The 18,177-nt window shown below is 41.9% G+C and overlaps 2 protein-coding genes across 3 annotated transcripts; both read right to left on the reverse strand.

The window, feature by feature from the left end:
- Positions 1–3: 3 nt before the first annotated feature.
- On the reverse strand, positions 4–7,760 carry abhd16a (abhydrolase domain containing 16A, phospholipase). 2 transcript variants are annotated; one of them, XM_068569392.1, is made up of 20 exons: positions 7,644–7,760; positions 7,041–7,100; positions 6,888–6,954; positions 5,541–5,627; positions 5,219–5,304; positions 5,005–5,078; positions 4,689–4,796; positions 4,358–4,472; positions 4,176–4,277; positions 4,016–4,079; positions 3,840–3,889; positions 3,422–3,545; positions 3,184–3,288; positions 3,041–3,104; positions 2,809–2,865; positions 2,123–2,185; positions 1,962–2,038; positions 1,451–1,549; positions 1,282–1,328; positions 4–692 (listed from the first exon to the last, which is right to left on the reverse strand). In XM_068569392.1, exons 1-20 carry the CDS (start codon positions 7,743–7,745, stop codon positions 609–611), a joined length of 1,635 nt encoding a protein of 544 aa, XP_068425493.1. In that variant the 5' UTR covers positions 7,746–7,760; the 3' UTR covers positions 4–608. The 2 variants fall into 2 exon arrangements, with proteins under 2 accessions (XP_068425493.1, XP_068425494.1); XM_068569393.1 differs by having other exon boundaries at positions 7,041–7,097; positions 7,644–7,753.
- Positions 7,761–7,844: 84 nt separating this feature from the next.
- Positions 7,845–18,177, reverse strand: g6fl (g6f-like). Its single transcript, XM_068569742.1, has 11 exons — positions 18,105–18,177; positions 16,991–17,314; positions 16,154–16,417; positions 15,810–15,845; positions 15,159–15,494; positions 12,415–12,693; positions 9,699–9,824; positions 9,418–9,491; positions 9,135–9,161; positions 8,717–8,763; positions 7,845–8,245 (listed from the first exon to the last, which is right to left on the reverse strand). Exons 1-11 carry the CDS (start codon positions 18,175–18,177, stop codon positions 8,239–8,241), a joined length of 1,593 nt encoding a protein of 530 aa, XP_068425843.1. The 3' UTR covers positions 7,845–8,238.

The following is an 18,177-nucleotide window of genomic DNA, read 5'->3' on the forward strand; positions in this document are numbered from 1 at the left end:
GCGTAATGTTCCGAGGCAATTTTATTAATCTAATTGTTTTGTATATCTGTACAATTTATTATTTAACACCCGTGTCAAGTAATGAGCCCCTAATGTCAAACATTTTATTCAACATATTTAACAGTAACATTACTTTAGGATACAGCTTTGTTCATAAAGATAGTGTCCGCAGAAAAGAAATAAATCTGACAAGCTGTAAAACTTTGGCTGCATTTTAAAGATTCAAACTTTGACTAGATTTGCAGATTATTTCATTAGCTATGCATCTACTTCAAATTGCTTCTTTACAAATACAGCCAAAGAGGGAGCAGATGCTGTGCGTTAACACAAAATACATTTTTTATCCTAGGAGACTAACACTGAACAGGATGAATCAAATCTAACCAACAAAAAAAGACGTACCATATTTTACAGGTTTGTGGCTGCGGATCAGACGTAGTGGACCAGATCTTTTCAGATGCCACTACAGCAATATTAAACATGACAACGACTCGGTCTCTGAACAAAATTACAGTTATACATTCACACCATGCTAGAAACACGCTCTTGACCACAGGCCATCCAAATCCTCTGCTGCTTGTTTTCGCTTGCCGTCCAGCCATCTTTCCCTACAGTCTCCAGGGTGAGTGGAACTCGGAGGCGGGGAGAGGAGTGCAGTGTGTTGTTTCAAAGTTGCGCATGTACTTCCGTGCCTGGGAGAGCGAAAAAGACAGCGGGGACGGAGGAGGAATAGATATGAGGGGTGTGGGAGGGCAATGAACAAAAAGTGGTGTAGAACTTGATTATATTAGGTTCAGTCTTTCTGGCTCAGTGCCTTACAAATCTCCCATCTCTTAAGGATTTACACAGGAGGCGGATAAAGCCCAATTCAGAAGGAATTACTGCGGGAGGAAAAGCATAGCATTAGCTGTAATTGATGGCACTGCTCTTGTTTGATGTTAAATGACTTCAATAAGCTGAGCGTGGTGAAATATATTACACCAGACAACCTGAGAGCACAGGTGAGCTGGTTACTATGGCGACAGGAATAGTGTCCCTCTGTGGTAATGATGTCTGTGAATAGCTGCGATGCGTTTTTTTCTTCTTTGGAGTGGGAGAGAAGGGGTAAGCTAAGCCTTGAACAGGAAAATGGGACTTACTGAGGAAAAGGAAATTAGACTTTGGACTCCGACTCGGCGCAGCGTGATAAAGGCAACAGGTTGCTGCCCTTTAAACCAGACAGGAGGAACACCGGCACACACTGGGTTTGAGTGCACGGATAACAAAAGACTTATTCCTTACCAAGAAAAGAGCCAGCTGGCGTCTTCCCTCCAGAGTCATATCCTCACCTGGGAACAGAGACACAAAAGAGAGAGAGTGTGTGTAGCCATGTAAAAGTACTGTGAGGCAAAACATGCATGTGTGCAGTTTATTTGCCCTGTAAATGTGAAAAGAACCTGGAGGGGCTTACCAACACTCCATGGGAACAAAACATCTCTGTCTGCCTGATACGACTGCAGCACAGACACACACCAGTCATCGTCCACTTCATAGCCGCTGTACACAGACGCTGTGGAGAAAGAGGGAGCTGGCGTTACACACAGCAAAAACAACGTAATGCTCAAGCGGAAAAATCCTCAATGTAGACAAAGACATTTTTCCTCAGTTTAATATAGAATATGAATTCTAATTTACAAAATAATTTGCGACGGTTGAGCAGAGTTGAAGGCAATTCAAAGAAAATTATTTTTCGACGATACCTTGAATAAAGAAAGTAGCACATTAGTAGCACTTAAATGGCATTTATCACACTTTGAAGTTTAACTTTTGTGAAGAAATTGTACTTTCTTGTTTCTTGTTGTTCTGAGTTTGTACTCATGGTTGAATGAACTTATTGTAAGTCGCTTTGGATAAAAGCATCAGTTAAATGAAATGTAATGTCATAAAATTGTCCAACACAATGTAATGATGGTCAAACATACCTTCTTCCAAGGGATTGGAGGATCCCAGCCATTGCCTGACAACCCTCACCCCTTCATCCGTCATTATCTTTGGATATCTAGGCAGAAAAAAAGACAATATCATATGTCTCACTCCATAAAGTCAGAAAACATTGATCGTATTCGGCATTGAGAATACCGACCTGAATTGCAGCAGTTTAAGCAGGAGATCATTGCCTCTGTTCGACATGACGTCCTCTGGACCCCTATAATATACCATGCACAACATATTGTATATAGTCAGTGGTCTTGCCTCTGCAGCAACTAGCGAGACACTCAACAAACTGCCGTTTACAACATAGTAATTGTTAGATGACTCAAGTTCTGAGTCGGTTTCTGGTGTGAAAGGGTTTCTAATTATGTTTAATAATTATATAACTATGGTGTAAGATATAGTGCTACAATGCCATTTGGCATGCTTGTACTGTATTCATACAAGCCAAGAACATGATGTACTCATTTAACAGCAAATGCCCAATAATACATTTCAAATTTTCTTGCATTTTAAATTCAAGCTCTTGACAAAATGTTACTCATTAATTCATGACATACAACATATTCCAACTAATGATAGTCTTTGTCTTTTGTTGTTCAAAAAACAAAACAAACGGCAGTTGTGCCCCAGTGGTTGTTTTTTTCATTATAGGAAATCTGATTTGTGCCAGCCCCGACATCAGGTGTTAGCTATTTTTCTAACTTTGGATCCTATTTTAATATAACAGGTGTTATGCACTCATTTAACATCCTACTTCAACCAAAATATGTCCTGCCAACATTCTGCAAAGCAAACCTCCAATACTATACACAGAGACATTGTGTTAAGACTCACGTTGTGGTGATGATCTCATCTCTGGTTCTCCTGATCAGCAGGACTGGTCCCTGGTATCTGGAGGAGGAGAAGGAGTTGAGTGTAAATTGTCCACATCACTGTGAGCTATAACAACAACAACAACGCTTTGTTTTTCACTATCGCACTCCAATATGTTGCGTAATGTTAAATAATGCCGACTTGGACTTATGATTAGTAATTAGTATCACTATAAATAGACTGTCCCACTCACTTGAGAAGCTGCTTGGCATTGTTGAGGTTCATGTACTGTCTCACTGTGTGCTGTACCAACGGCCCTAAGACAGAAAGACATTTCAGTTGCTAAAACAAATCTCTATGCTGCAAACAAATAATAGATTAAGCCCTCGGACTCACTCCAGCTGTCGGGCATGACCTTGAGGGCCAGAGGCAGAAGGTCATCAAAGGAGGCATCCAGCACTAATGACTGGATCTCTGGGTACGACATCACTGCCCAACTGGCTAAGAAGATAAATCAAGAGGTAAGAGGGATAAAATGAGTCAAGATAAGCAGAACCAGGAAGGAAGGACTAAATAACACGATTCAAATCTACAGCGTAGTGCGCAGCATGTACTTTTTTGTTTTTTTGAGTACCTGTGAATCCTCCTATGGACCACGCATACACCACAACGTCAGTGAGCTGGAAGCCCAGTTTGTGCATTGCAAACTGGATCACTACATCCATGGCGTTGGCCTCATTTTGGGGGAATGGCACTCCCTGGCGGAAAGTAAAAAAGCAATAACCATGCATTATTAAAGACAACCATAGCACTCAACCCACCGACAAAACAACAACCCTCCAAAGACTAAACAGATTTACAATGTTTTATTTCACCCCACTGATAATATTGACCATTGGAGTGTACTTCATCCTCGTGTGAAATACTGTCAAATTGAAACCAGAATTGAAACATGCCGTTATTTTTCCCACTGTGTTGTGTGTCTAACTATGCAAAGTTGTTGACCAATGCTAGTTCAAGGATGTAGAACCAAATCTGAAAACACTTCTTACCGTACTACCTGCGAAGCCAGGGTGGTTCCAGCCCAGGACGGAATAGCCACCTACAGTGCACATCAAGACAAGATTTAGCAAAGTATATTTGAAATACAACAATTTCTCAAAAAGAGGAATGCTGTGCTTTTGCATAATAAACTATCTTGACTCTGATAATAGAGTTGATTCCTCACCCTCGAGTGGCGTGTTCATGCAGCCCACCTCGTAGAAGCCTGCGTTCCCCTCACAGCAGATGACCTGTGGCAGAATTCATAAATTTCAAGACTGATGTGACACGAGTTTCAGTGGAACAAGCCCAAGGCACAGAAACAACAAATCATCACAGACACTAACCAGGGTCTGGCCAGTCTGTCCCCCGTCCCTCCTTCGATCCACAAACATTGTGTCGATCTCATTGCCATCGCAGGCCACAAGCTTGTTCCTTTGGCCATCAAACTGGGAAAAATTTAGATTTGAAATTGAATCGAGATTTGAAATGAATATAGACAGTTAGAGGTTGAGTGTTTTTCTTTTACCTCTTCTATTAACCTAGCCTGGCCTTGCAAGAGCATGGGCCGCATGGCTTTCTGCAGTAAACCCACAGAGCCAGGGTACAGCATCCTCCTCCCAAATGAATGGGCAATAAGAAAACTGCAGAGGAAGAAAATATACATGATGACATGGTCGCAACACTTTCCATTGTCGTGGGAAAACAAAGACTTTAACAGGGGTGAAATGAGATGCAAACCTACTATAAAGCAGACCGCATTAATGCCCTCACTGGGATACTAGTAACACATCTGCAGTGTTGTCCTGGAGTCACGCAGAGCCTTCATTTTGGGATTATGCTGTATACACTGCATTTACCTGATGATGTGGCATGGTAGAGTTCGCACAGTGTGAAGGACACTGTCTGCTGCTCCTCTTAATCTGGGCTCTGGCTTGAGCAGAGAAACACCAGCCTTGGATAGTTTTCTGTTTAACACAGTGTCAAAGGCTTACAATGAAACAGATGAGCCAAAAGCATTTGACATTCGGTAGCTGCATTCATCGAATGTACTTTAAAGTGCTTTGATTGCATGTATTCATAATAAATTGACCCTGGTCGTAATATAATTGCAGCAAACACATTTCAAACACATGCTGTTTCAAAAGGTTATGAAATAGAAGAGCAAAAACGTACGGATTGCTGACTTCTGTCCAGCTGAAATCTGAAGGCCAGAATGAGAAGTCAAAGTCGTAGCACTTCAGGTTTTTCTACAAAGGAAGCAGGAACAAAAAAATAAGCTGTCACTCGAGTTAAAATCTGATGTATCATAATGGACTTCTTTGGATTACAAAGACAGGGGTTATTATTATAAATCCTGATGAGTACTTCAGGTCGTCATTAAAAGCACCTTATTTGTTGGCGTGTGATTCTTTTTGGTTTCTTCAAGAATGGAGAGAAACTGAAGATACTCAGAGTTTTTCCATCTCCCCCACCCTGGGTGCGAAAAGAAGAGAGGGAAGGGAGGCGTGAAGAAAGCAAATACAGAGAGCAATACGGGCTGAGTATGCACGGTCCACAAATATTTTGTTGCAAAGCCTGAAGTAATGCATTTAGTAGGCTTTGTGTCTCAATGTTCATGGAGTCTTATTTGCATGCGGCATGTACAACATATGATGCGATATCTATAAGATGAATGTACTGAATAAGTAATCGCCTTCCAAAAGCCTTACCTCGAAGGCAGGCTACTCCTAGAAGACACACCAGCACTGTTCCCAAATACTGACTCACTGGAACCAGCTTACTGCTGCAGATGTAACCTAAAAATACACAAAGCAACAGTGACACAGACATCCACATAACCTACCCCCCCTCCCTCCATCCACACACACACACACACACACACACACACACACACACACACACACACACACACACACACTTTCCCTTCTAGACTTCAGCCTCATTAACAAGCACTGATACAAAGATTCACACTCTGACAACCACCCTAGAACCATATGCATAAATCAATATCAGAAGCTCAATTATACACTACAGAGTAGCACACAACCTCAAGCAATTAATTTCTATTGCGGCACAGTCCTCCTGGTGATTCGGTTGATTAACTTTATATTAATCCCACTTGCAGGAGAACAGAGAACATCGCCCCAGTGGCAGTTTTTCTGCTTTAATGAAAGGAGAAATGTCATCCAGAAAAAAAAATACATATTTTGACATTTACAACTGCCAAACCTTCTGACTGAGAATGATTTCTACTGAAACATGTCACACTCACATTTTAATATAAACTCCAAATATAATATAAAAGGCATGGGACATGAGAAATGAAAAATATTATTTACTATTTTCCCAAAACTTGGATTGTTTGCAAGTCAGACTGGGCGATAACACATTATTATCCTGACACTAATCTGGATATTTTTTTATATACAGCATGCGCACACACACACGCACACACACGCACACACACGCACACACACGCACACACACACACGGAGTACACCTGATGTTTAAAACTATGTCTTCTTCATTCACTTTAATGAAATGTATAACATCTAACAAATAAAAATGCTCCAACTACAGCTTTCTCAGAATCTTTAACTACAGAAATCTGTTGTGAGATAACATTATAACATCCGATGGCATTTCAGTGAACTTTAATCAATCATAATACTGAATTATCATACAGTCCTAGTCAAGATTGTCTTCTCTTGTACAACCAACCCTGTCACTCTTTGTAACAGATATTTTATTGATCATTCACATACAATGTTACAACGGTCTATTAAGCATTGGAAAAACACGTGGAAATGTCCACCAGAGCCTAAGCTGACATTTTCAAATGTTTTCTTTAGTCCAACCAACAGGACAAAACAAATAAATTAAAGAAATGTGGAAATGTATTTCATTGTACAAGCTCGTTTGATGTTATTTCTTAATAAGAGACTTATCAATATTGTTGCCAACTAACCAAAATACATTTCCAAGCATTGCAGCTCATCATCACTGCAGATCATAGTGGAGAAGAAATAAAACCAAACATGTTGTCTTCAACCTACCTTTCCTGTACAAATAGCAAAGCAGTAGGGGGGAGCTATAGTAGGACAGAGACCACAGTGCTGAAGCCTGGAGGAAGACAACACAAACATCACTTAAAATAACTTCATCTTCTTTTTTTCTCGGAGTATTATCCAATATACAACCCCACTGACCCAACCGAGGATGCTGTCAGTGTGTTTTTCAAGACTCCTGGGTTGGTAGCTCCATCCCTGCTGTGAGACAACATGTTTATACAATGAGCACTGTGTTAACGTCTGTCTGTCGGACAGCTGTCGTTAGCTGGCAGCTAGTATGCATCCATTTAGATGTGGAGATGAATATACCGTCTTTACAGGGGCTCTGCTTAAGTACACATGTATGCCGACTCTTGTTATTTGTTTTCTTTTGAGCTTCTATACATGTTCTCCTCCCGAGTTCAAAGTTTCATCTCCCCTGCTCCCCACTTAGCGTTAGCTTAACAGTCACAGAGGAAAACAGTATGTATGAAGCTTGAGGTCGACGGGCCGTTACTGTCCTGGTGTCGCAGAATGAATTTAACATGCAAAGACAAGCGTGTTGATGTGCGCCTGTCATTTCATTCATTTACAAACTGTCACCTCGGCTGCGCCGTTCAGTGACAGCAGGGTTTCAATAACAAACACTTGACACTTCCGGGACGCAACCGGAGCTACAGCAATGCTAATAGATAGAAATACTGCTTAGTTGGCGCAGTCGGTTGCTCTAAAACAATCGCATAATATGACATGTCCGCCTACCCTCCTCCCAGCCCTGCCCTCAGGTCGAGACTGGTCCGGTGAACGGTGAATTCGTTGAAGATGAGGCCCTAAAATACAGCGGAGCCACATCCAGCCGGCCATTTTTACACTACGAGTGCTACGGAAGCCCGCACTGACCACAATCTCAAACCCAAAAGCGCTTAGCAATTTGTTAGGAGGAAAAAAGTATTGGAGACAAGCAACACTACAGACATGTTTATTTATTAATGTCTATACAGATATCTATATAAAATACAAGGCAACTGGTTCAATAACAAACGCTCGAATAAGAAAGAATATAACATGAAAACCTCCACACATTTGGGACACAATTTATATTTTTCTCTATCTGCAGCTAGCCATCAAAGCAATTTACTAATGAAGTACTGATAAAGAGCAATACTTTAATTACAAGAAAGCCCATCCAAGCAATTGAGTTGCATTTCCCCAAAGCACTGACGTTTTTCTTCAAATCCCAACTCTGACTCTCAGTTGTTACTTTTGTTTATAAAAGCCTTCTGCTGCAACTGGGAACTGAGTGGATGTGACAGCTGGATGAGGATGAGATGTGGGTAGGTGATCAGCTCTGACACTGTTAGTATCTGAAAACAGAGCACAAAGACAATTTTGCGCAAAAATCTCTCGTACCCCAGTCTCTTTTATTCTTCCTTAAACACAAACACAGACAGCCCACGCAACAACAACAACAACAAACAGGGGCAAAGGAGTTGCCTGTCAGCGCTTGGCGTGATAATATGCCACAGTGTCAGAGTAATGTTCAGGCCAGCATGATTGGAGAGTGTGAGAGGAATGTGAGGGGCACATGAGTGACAGAGTGACACACACACACACACACACACACACACACACACACACACACACACACACACACACACCTGAGTACAGAGATATAGTTACAATTATAGACACACACTCACACACTCACACACACACACACACACACACACACACACACACACACACACACACACACACACACACACACACACACACACACACACACACACACACACACACACACACACACAGGTGATGCAAGGCTTTTTGCTTACCGCTCCAGTTCCTTATAGACATCATCCTCTCCTCTTGGCTTCAAATCCTGGCATGAAGAAGAAAAGGGGGAAGGGAGGAAGAGGAAGTGTCAGTGAACAGGAGGAGAAAGAGAGAGTAGAGACTCATCGTTCTGGGGCCAGATTTATGTCCCTGTGTGCCCTGTGTAATGAGATTGATTTGTTAATACTCCTAATGTAAAAGTGACAGTTGATAGACAATGAGTTTATCTGAGAGAGGGCTGACAGAGAGGAAAGGAGTGCAACTGTGAGGGAAGACATATCTGCTGACAGCTTAGGGAAGAAGCAATACAGAGAGTGAGAGTCTGTATGCATTGGTAGATGTGTGTGCCACGTCTCCTCACAAACACTCCTCACATCGCGCCTTCGTGTGTGCGCAAGGGACGACACAATAACTCACCATGTAGACTGAGCCCAGGGGAGGAGCCTGTTGGGAAGGGAGGAGAGTGAAGAAAACAGGTTTAATGAACAACAAGTGACAGAGAGGGAGGGATAATGAAAATCAGAGGAAAAACCGAGACTGAGGAGGAAAGCAAAAAGGTACACAACAGAAACAAGACAGAAATGAGGAGGGAAGGATGAGATAAACCAAGAAAAGAGAAGAGAAAGAGTGTTTAATACAAAAGGGGAAAATAAGGAGGGAAATTCATCATTTAGTGATTGAAAATGTCTGAATGCATCACCTGTCTGATATCCTCAATATTCTCGTAGACATTCTCTGCTTCACCCGAGCGGACAGACAGAGACTGCTCGACACCTGAGTATAGAGATATATAGTTACAAATATAGCCACACACACACACACACACAGACACACACACACACACACGCACAAAGGGGGGCAGATTCATTACAACAACCCCAGAGGATGTCACGGCCCACATCACTCAGTGGCAGCCGACAGGGGCCAAAGATGGACAGAACATGGAAAGCTGTCAAGAAAAGAAAGCGCCCGAAGACTCACCACGATCAGAAGTGTGTTTCTGTCTCCATAGCAACACACAGACAGCTGCAGCAACCAGGGGCACCAGGAGTAATAAAGCAGCGAGAGAAGAGAGCAGGGAGGGGGTGGTCACACTGACACCCTCAACTAAAAGAGAGGAGAAAAGTGAGAGCCATGAATGCTTCCAAGAACAGTAATATAAAACTTGTCGAGCTAAGAGTGTACGTGGATAAATGACAGCGAGAGAAGTTTTTGCTGTTTTTTCTCCAGTTTGCTCTTTTGTCATGCGGAGGCCACCTTTTCCTTTACGTGACCACTTCAAGCTATGGATTTAAAGGCTTGTTGTCTTTCTTAAATGTCTCAAACATGTTACATTGTCATCATGATGCTGTCAGTGACAGAAACGTGTAGAAGGAGCACCAGATTCAAAGCACCATACAGAGCAGTTTGATTAGACATTTTTTGCAAGTCTATTTCCTATCTCATTGTCTAAACATGTATGAAGTCATTTATGTAGTATCGGTAAAGCCAGGAGGTTTGTCTGTGCACACTCTTGACACTCAATCCTTGCAAAAAACTGCCTCCAAGCATACTGACAAATGATATAAACAGTCTTTCAGTTGAATAGGAGGCGTAGGTGTGATTATCACAAACATTACATAAGTACCAGTCCAATTCTGTTGAAAGAGCTCACGCATGCCATCCAACTTGTCTTGTTCACATGATGAGGATGACATCAGTGTTGCAAAATTCAGCCACAGGGCGACATGAGAAGCAAGAGCGAGGCACTCATTTCCACAGACTGCTGTAATTTAGTGTATGTGTTGGTCTGCTCCCTGATCTGTGACACATCTTTGGATAAGGGCAGTTACAGCAGAACACCCACAACTTTTTTCTTCTTCTAAACAATTCATAGTGTTTGTCTGCGGTATTTGTGATTATATGATGGACAGAAACCCGGCAGTAGTAAAGTCCTCTCAGACATCTCATCATATTTTGTTTGTTATAGGATTGGCCCACAGGCTTCACCTTGGTCTTGGTGTCACAGCTTTTAGCCGGCATCAATCTTTATGTGCTGTGTGAGGTGTAATTGATTGGTGAGTGTGTGTAGAGGTTGCTAATGGAATACTCCAGTGAGCGCTGACCCCAAGACTGACCTGCTCTGTTCTTCATGCCAGCTTTAACGTATGAATTATGGTAATTGAGTGCAGTGAAGTGCAGCATTAACGCTCCCAGTTTCTCACTAGCACATCTCTCCTTTCGCTCTCCCTCTCTACACTTTTTTTCTTCTCCAACTTCCACTATCTCACCTTTTACTTCCCTCTATTGGCACTTCCTTGTCTATTTCATCTCAAATGAAGTAGGACCACAAATTATATCAATGTGATTGTGAAGGAGGGTGGCTGATAGAAGGCAGACCAAAGCACTGCTTGAATGCTTTGCAAATGATGGGCCAACTCAGGATAGCAAATGATTGCAGAACATGTCTGACATTTGAAGTATTTTATGTGCTTCAGAGCACAGTGATTGCTTCAATTTTGCATTTTCTGAACTGTGCCACCAGTGAAAGAAATTGTATTATGCAAAATTTGTATTTCTTACTATCAATAACCTTTTAGATGTGGTTTGGAGCACATAAGATATTCCCAAATTATATACTATCTCAGTATTGATTATGTAATTTTTTCCCAGTATTTTTTTCCTAGTAAACCTCAACATTGTTATAGTTTCTTGTGAGAGCCAACAATGTGCATAACTTTGTGGAGGATCAAAACAACTATTTATAAACATTTAACTGTCACTGCTTATTGTCATACTATTCATTATTAACCAAGAACTACAGCTATCTGGCACTATTACAGTCTGTCACTTTTCACATGTGTATATAGATCATCCAACATTACTCTGATTTGAACCTGTCACTTTTTTCAGGTGGAATTCCTCGTTATACAGGACAAATTCCACATTTGATATATTTTTCTGATCCTGCCTTAAAGAAATCAGGTAAAATTATGCTGTCTTTTTTCTCTCTCCGACGTCATCACCTTCTCTCTCTTTCCTCCATTGCCATTACTCTTATAGCTGTACCATCAGCGTGCATCATGATGAGCTCTGGGCCCCTCAACCCAAAGTGATGTATTGGGGTAACGGCGAGTGAATTCATCTCAGCTCAGGGATCTATTCAACTGTCACATCCTCCTGTGCTCCCCCACAGCCACCAATACAATAAGTCTGAATAATTTATTCTTTGTAGGGAGAGATGTCCTCAGGTCCTGTCTTCTTATAGTCGCATATAAACTGGTGAGTGTGATGAGAAAAAACAATATACTTAAGTTTTATGTGCTAAAGGGGCTGAGCAGAGTATTAAAATGATGGTGGATTTTTTTTTTTTTATGAAAAACGGTTACGTAAAGTTATTCCTGCTGGATATTATCTGCAAATCACAATGTCACAGATGTTTTGACCTGTGACCTTTCTAACCACACTAAGAAAGCATAACATATGATATCCGTCAGGAGCTTTTTCCTCCATAAACTGTGGACTCTCTGGCAGATGGATTGACCTGAAGTTGGCTCGAATGCGCCGCAGAACGCTTCATGGAGCACATATCCGAGAATCTTCCACATTCATTGGTTCATTATCTCCACTGAGTTGACAGGAAGTCTGCCAGGACTCCTGTGCTAGTAAAATAATATAGTGTTGATCTGAAAACAGACCAGTCTTTGTTATACCATACCATTCCTCCCACGTTCATGGGGCAGTGTGACAGCTTGCATTGCCAAGACAGTCTGCCCATTTTTCAGCTGTAGGGTGCAGGTGTAGTTCCCGGCTGTGTCTGAGGTGATGGGTAAGGCCAAAATGGTGGTGATCCTGCCAGGGCTGATGCTCGAGGAGTCCAGCCGATGACTCTCATTCTGGTATTTCCAACCGACTTTGTGGACCTGGGACCGCTCTGAGTACAGGCAATCCAATTCCAGTATTCTGGAGGAACGACGGGTTTTAACTGTTGCTTTAGCTGTGATACAGAAAGGCGAGGAGGAGGGGAGAAAAGTGTAGGAGGATAAGGGAGAGAGAATGTTACAGAGGCATGAAAGAAATGAAAACAAATGGAAGAAAGGATAAGTAAGTCAAGGAGGGAAGAGAAGGGCACAAGGCAGGATGAGAAAGTGAGTTAAAGGGTAGTGCGTGAATATAGAAAAGGCCATGGAGAGAAAGAGAGTAATGAGGTAAAGGGAAAGTGATATGAAAAACAAAGAACAATTCAGAGAGGGATCAAAATAATATATATTCATTAATGTGATTTGCTGCTAATGCATTGGTTGACTGTGACTGATGCGTAGTGTCTCGTCAAACTGAAATGAGGATCCATCTGGGTGTAATCAAGCTTCACAGACCCCCCCACACACACACACATAAAAACACACACATTTCAACCTTGATTAGTGTGATCAGTGTGGGCCACATGAAGCCTTGGTAGGAGGGCTGCAGGTATAATGATACATAATGATACTTATAATGAGGTGGGGTAAAAATATATGCGTCACATGATTGGTGCGTGGGTGGATGTGTATGTGTATATGAGGGATGCAGATGTGTGAAGCAGTGGGACAATGACAGTGACGGATCGGCTGGTCACGTCTGGGCGGCTGTGATGGATGCCAGTGAGACTGTGATTAGTAAAGTCTTCCAAGGCAGCCATGACAGGGCTTTGGATGCGCGCGCATGCGCGGGAGAAAGAGGGGGGTAAATGTAGCCTGCATGTTTTTTAAAAGAATGAAAGAAACCTCCCTAAGCCGCTCTCATGAAAATCAACTGGTCTTCTCAATTTCTTATTTTAAGTGAATGAATCGGACAACTGCAACTTTTCATGAGGAATATTGTAAATGTGTGCATATAATTATGTGACATTATATCCATGACTATGGGACATTTTCTTTGCACTCCTTCCGCAGCACAATACACTGGGAGCTGGTGAGATTTCAGAAACTTTTTTTAAAGGACACATCAGCGCGGCTTCGTCTTCGGATTCTAGAAACATGGGTCCGTTGACTAAATCTATATTAACCTCTGGCAATTATTTTACCAATGTCTTGTAAGCTGTTAAGCGGAGTGATTTGACATTAACTCTCTTGTCTACATGTGCACTAAGTATGGCGCTGGAACCAGAAGGTGATGAAGACTGGAAGCAAGGGGAAACAGCTCACTATGGCCCAATGTCTGAAGCTCACTAATCAATTATGTCTCATTGGTTTAATACACATACACCAATGTAAAAATACAAGTTGTGGCTAAGTGCAGTTATGTGTGATGGGAGGAGACGGTGACATCCCCGAGTCTTGTCGTGGCAGTGAGGTTGCCAGGCAACCAGCGCAGATGCATAGTACCAGCATTTCTGTCAGAAACCGACAATTTTGTGATTTGCTTGCTGTGTTGAGGTGAGAGGTGTCAGGGCTTGAACTTTTCTCTCTGGTTCTTTCTTTTTTTTGGCAATCTATATATCTTTCTTTCAATAATTTGACACTTATGCTAAGCTAATGGGCCCAAGGCTCCAGCTCCACCATGAGAGTGCTATCAGTCTGCTCCGGTCATGTCCTGCTCTGCTCAAAGGTTATGTTTGTTTCATGTTGGTGGCTGTCGCTCAGGGGTAAGAGCGTATTATTCTTTAGCGGTTTGACGCCCTGCTCCCCCTCTCTGCATGTCGAAGTGCCCTTGAGCAAGTCACTGAACCCATAGTTGCTCCCCGGGCGCTTCACAACACTGCCCTTAATGCTTAGGATAGGTCAAATGCAAAGGTTAAATTTCATGTATATGGCAGTTCAGTTTAGGTTCACTTCCTGTCTGTTATGATTGTCTAGCCTGCCCTAATTAGTTTCACATGTCACTTGTAAGTCTTGCACTCGGACCTCCTGCTCACCTGTTTCTACTTCCTCATTAGTCTCTCACTACTTGTACCAGCCCTGTGCCATTTGTTGGCTCATCTTCTGCAGCTGCACAGAGTTGTGTGCATGTTTTACCTGCATGCTGTTACGCATTCAGATAAACTACAGATAAATGGGAGGGGGGGGGGGAGATTGTTGGAAAAACCTAATACATATGGAGGGTCACTGAGTGATTTGATGAGTATGATAAATGTGTTATGGCTGAAATGAACACCTATAGAATATTTCATCATATAAACACCGAGTAACGAAATTTAAAATTGGAAGAATAAGGTTGTAAGAATAAGGTTTAATACCCGAGCAGAGTTTAAAAAACTTTGGATCTCCTGATAGTAATTTGTCATCCATCACTTCACTTGTCTCTTTTGTGACAGCTACTTTGCATATCGGCCTCCACAAATGGCATTTTAAACAGGACAAATACACAAGGTTATTATAAAAGTGACACCACGTGTCTCATAAATCTATCCCTGCCTCTTGTTTTATTCCTCCTACACCACCTCCTTCATGTCTTCCCCCCCCTCCTGACCTCGATCTGTACCTGTCAGCACGCTGAGTGTGGTCCTGCGGCTGAATGCGACGCCATTGAGGAATACTTCACAGATGTAGAGGCCGCCATCTTTCAACTTGGGGGTGAGTAGAAAGGAGAAGCTGCCGGCCTCTGCGTTGTAGGGAGGGCCCGCGAGCTGGAGTCTCTTGCTGTGATTAGTGAAAAAGGTGGAACCCCCCCAGCTGTCGTTTTGGTACAATGCTTTTATATCACGGTGCCTCCTGCTGTCTGGAGGTCGCCAGAGCAGCCGGACGTAGTCCCCCTGGACACCAGGACAGGTCAGGGGAAACACTGTCTGAGCCCGAGTGGCCGTGGAGATCTCCCTCTCTGCAGGCAAGGGAAGTGGAAACACAAGAGAAACCATAGTGATGAAACAGAGTAGAGATGGATATGAAGACAAAAGAGTGCTTGAAAACATTTAGAAAGAGAATTGAGGATAAAAAATAAAATACATAAAGACAGAAAGAGTAAACAGAATAGTAAGAGAGTAGGGCAATGGAGATAATGGGGGAAAAAAATCCTACAACAATAGGGATTATATGCTGAGAGTTACATCTTCAGTTGGTTTTGCATTCTGCTCTGCCTGCTTATCAAGCTGCTGACACAGGACTTTCAGACTGCTTGTGTTACAAAGTCACTCACCATATGTTATATTGGTGAATGAGGCCACATGGTAAGCTGTGGAGAGAAGAGAAGCGAGAAGGGATGGGCAAAAAGCATATAATGAATAATTCATAAATGTAGCAACTATAATATTCACAGGAGGACTGGCTGAATTTTAGTCAAGATCTACAGTAGACTTTTGAAACTTGAAACTGGTCTAAAGTAAATATCTTTGAAGAACTGTATAGCTACAGGATACTTCAATAAATAATGCTGCTGCTCGAGTTTTTAGCACTGATGCCCACTCAGACGTCAACAAAAGCAACAATAAAAGTATTCAATTCTTCAATGCTTTTGCTTCTCTCACTGTAAAATCTGCTCACCATCAACAGTCACGTCCACATTGAAGGCGAACCGAGCGTTGCTGCTGTTACCCCACGGGTGTACCAGACAAACATAGGCCCCACCGTCCCTGTTCTGGACCTGTGGCAGTTTGGCCACTGTATCTGCATTTGTTTTCTTGCTCTTCATGTAATTGCCACCAGGTGCTGCCCAGGTTATCTTGGTGACGGCATAGCCAGGATTAACACTGGCAGTCAGCTGCACAGTGCTTAGCTGAGGGATGGGTGCAGCAGGGACAACAGTGGCTGAAGATCAGGGAGGACACAGGAAATCAAGGGGGGGGGGAGTGGTTAGTGGATTTGTTATCAGTAATAATAAACACAGAAACTGAATTTTATTGTTGCATCTGTTCATGAAATTTGTTTGGAAAGTATCAATCTGCAGAATAATTGAGCCGTAATGAAAAGTACAATATTATCCTCTGAAATGTAGTGGAGTAGAAGTAAACAGCATGAAATGTAAATACTATAGTAACCTCAAAATTGTATTGCTGCACTTCTTGAGTCTGGAAAGTGTAGATTGAGTATTGCAAAGGTCATTTCTTATATAGGGTCCCATTAACATGGCAATCAAGCAAATAATGAGTTATGTAACATTTCATGAAAGTGTATGCATCAAGAGGCCTCATAGACATTGTAAAAGCAAAAAAAAGTAAATAAAAAAGTGCATTTACATCAATAAAATATTTTAAAAAACATCAAACGAATGTAAAAAAAAAATGTTGATAGCAGAGAGATATTATTTTTCACTTGTTTGCTGTACAAACTAAAAAACATACATTTCCAGCAGGTGGTGTTGAGAATGTTATGGAGATTTACCTGTAAGAATGGCTAAGAGGATAATCTTCTCTGTAATTTTTCTCTCTTGTTGCTTTATCAAGCATGAGTAGAGACCGCTGTCCTCCATTCTGGGAACAAGGAACAAGGAGAAAACCCCAGTATCTTGAAAGTTAGGGTCAGTCAATCGCATGGATGCCGTTGAGGCACCACCAGAGAACTCGTTACTTTCACTGGCTGAGAGAACCAGTTTCCATTCATCGAGTGACTTCACCATCCAGTTAACGGCAACGGCACCCCTCACTGTTGCAGTGCAGACCAAGGTGGTAGGCACACCCTCTCTCACCACCATAACATCTTCCCACTCTGAGGGAGCGAAGACAAAAAGTCAAGCATTATTACAGGGGAATTCTTTTAGGAAAGCCCTTAAATTCTGCACTTTCACAAACAGTGATAACGAAATGCAGAATGTGAGGGCTTTCTGTAAAGAGTTATTGACCCTTTTCATTTTTTCTTCTGTCCAAACTGTCTGTAAAGACTCTTCAAGCCGTACAAGTGAAGTGGGATAAGCGTTTTTCTGAAGCTAATATGAGATTTTAGCATTCAGTGTGCAGGTAAGTATCTTCCAAAGTTAGTCTTTTTAGAACCAAATTCCCTGGAAAGCTTTTCTTTGCAGAGCTGCAGTGCAAGGATAAAAACAAAAAAGAGATACATTTGTACATAAAATGAATTGAAAAATAACCACGTGATCAAACTGACAAACTTTATCTGACTACTAAAGCATTTATATTCACTTCAAATGCATTTAATGTAAACATTGTTGTGACAGTCCTGTGGATTTTGTCTTACAATGAAATCCTTTTAGTAAAGAGATCTATCTGCAGCTAGTAGGATTTACATTTACAACGATGAACTCTTTCAACATGTGTGTGTGTGTGTTCGTGCGTGCGTGCGCGCTTGTGTGTGTGTGATTGAGTGAGTGAGTGTTTTCCGAGAAAATGTTAAACTATTCTTTGAAGAGAGGCTAATACATATGGTGGAAACCCTTCCATTCATGTTTGCACTTGAAAAGCAACATGAGCTGGGAAATGTGACGTCGACTTCCTTCCTAGATCAGTTTAGCAAGCAATTCTAATCATATTTAATTATTACATACCTGTGATGCCAGGGTGAGACAAATATATCTCAAAGGTAGAAACAAGAATAACGGTGAGAAAACCAGACTCCAT

This window comes from Clinocottus analis, unplaced genomic scaffold, assembly GCF_023055335.1.
Source record: "Clinocottus analis isolate CAN_PGR_092001 unplaced genomic scaffold, fCliAna1.0.p SCAF_9, whole genome shotgun sequence".
Lineage (NCBI taxonomy): Eukaryota > Metazoa > Chordata > Actinopteri > Perciformes > Cottidae > Clinocottus > Clinocottus analis.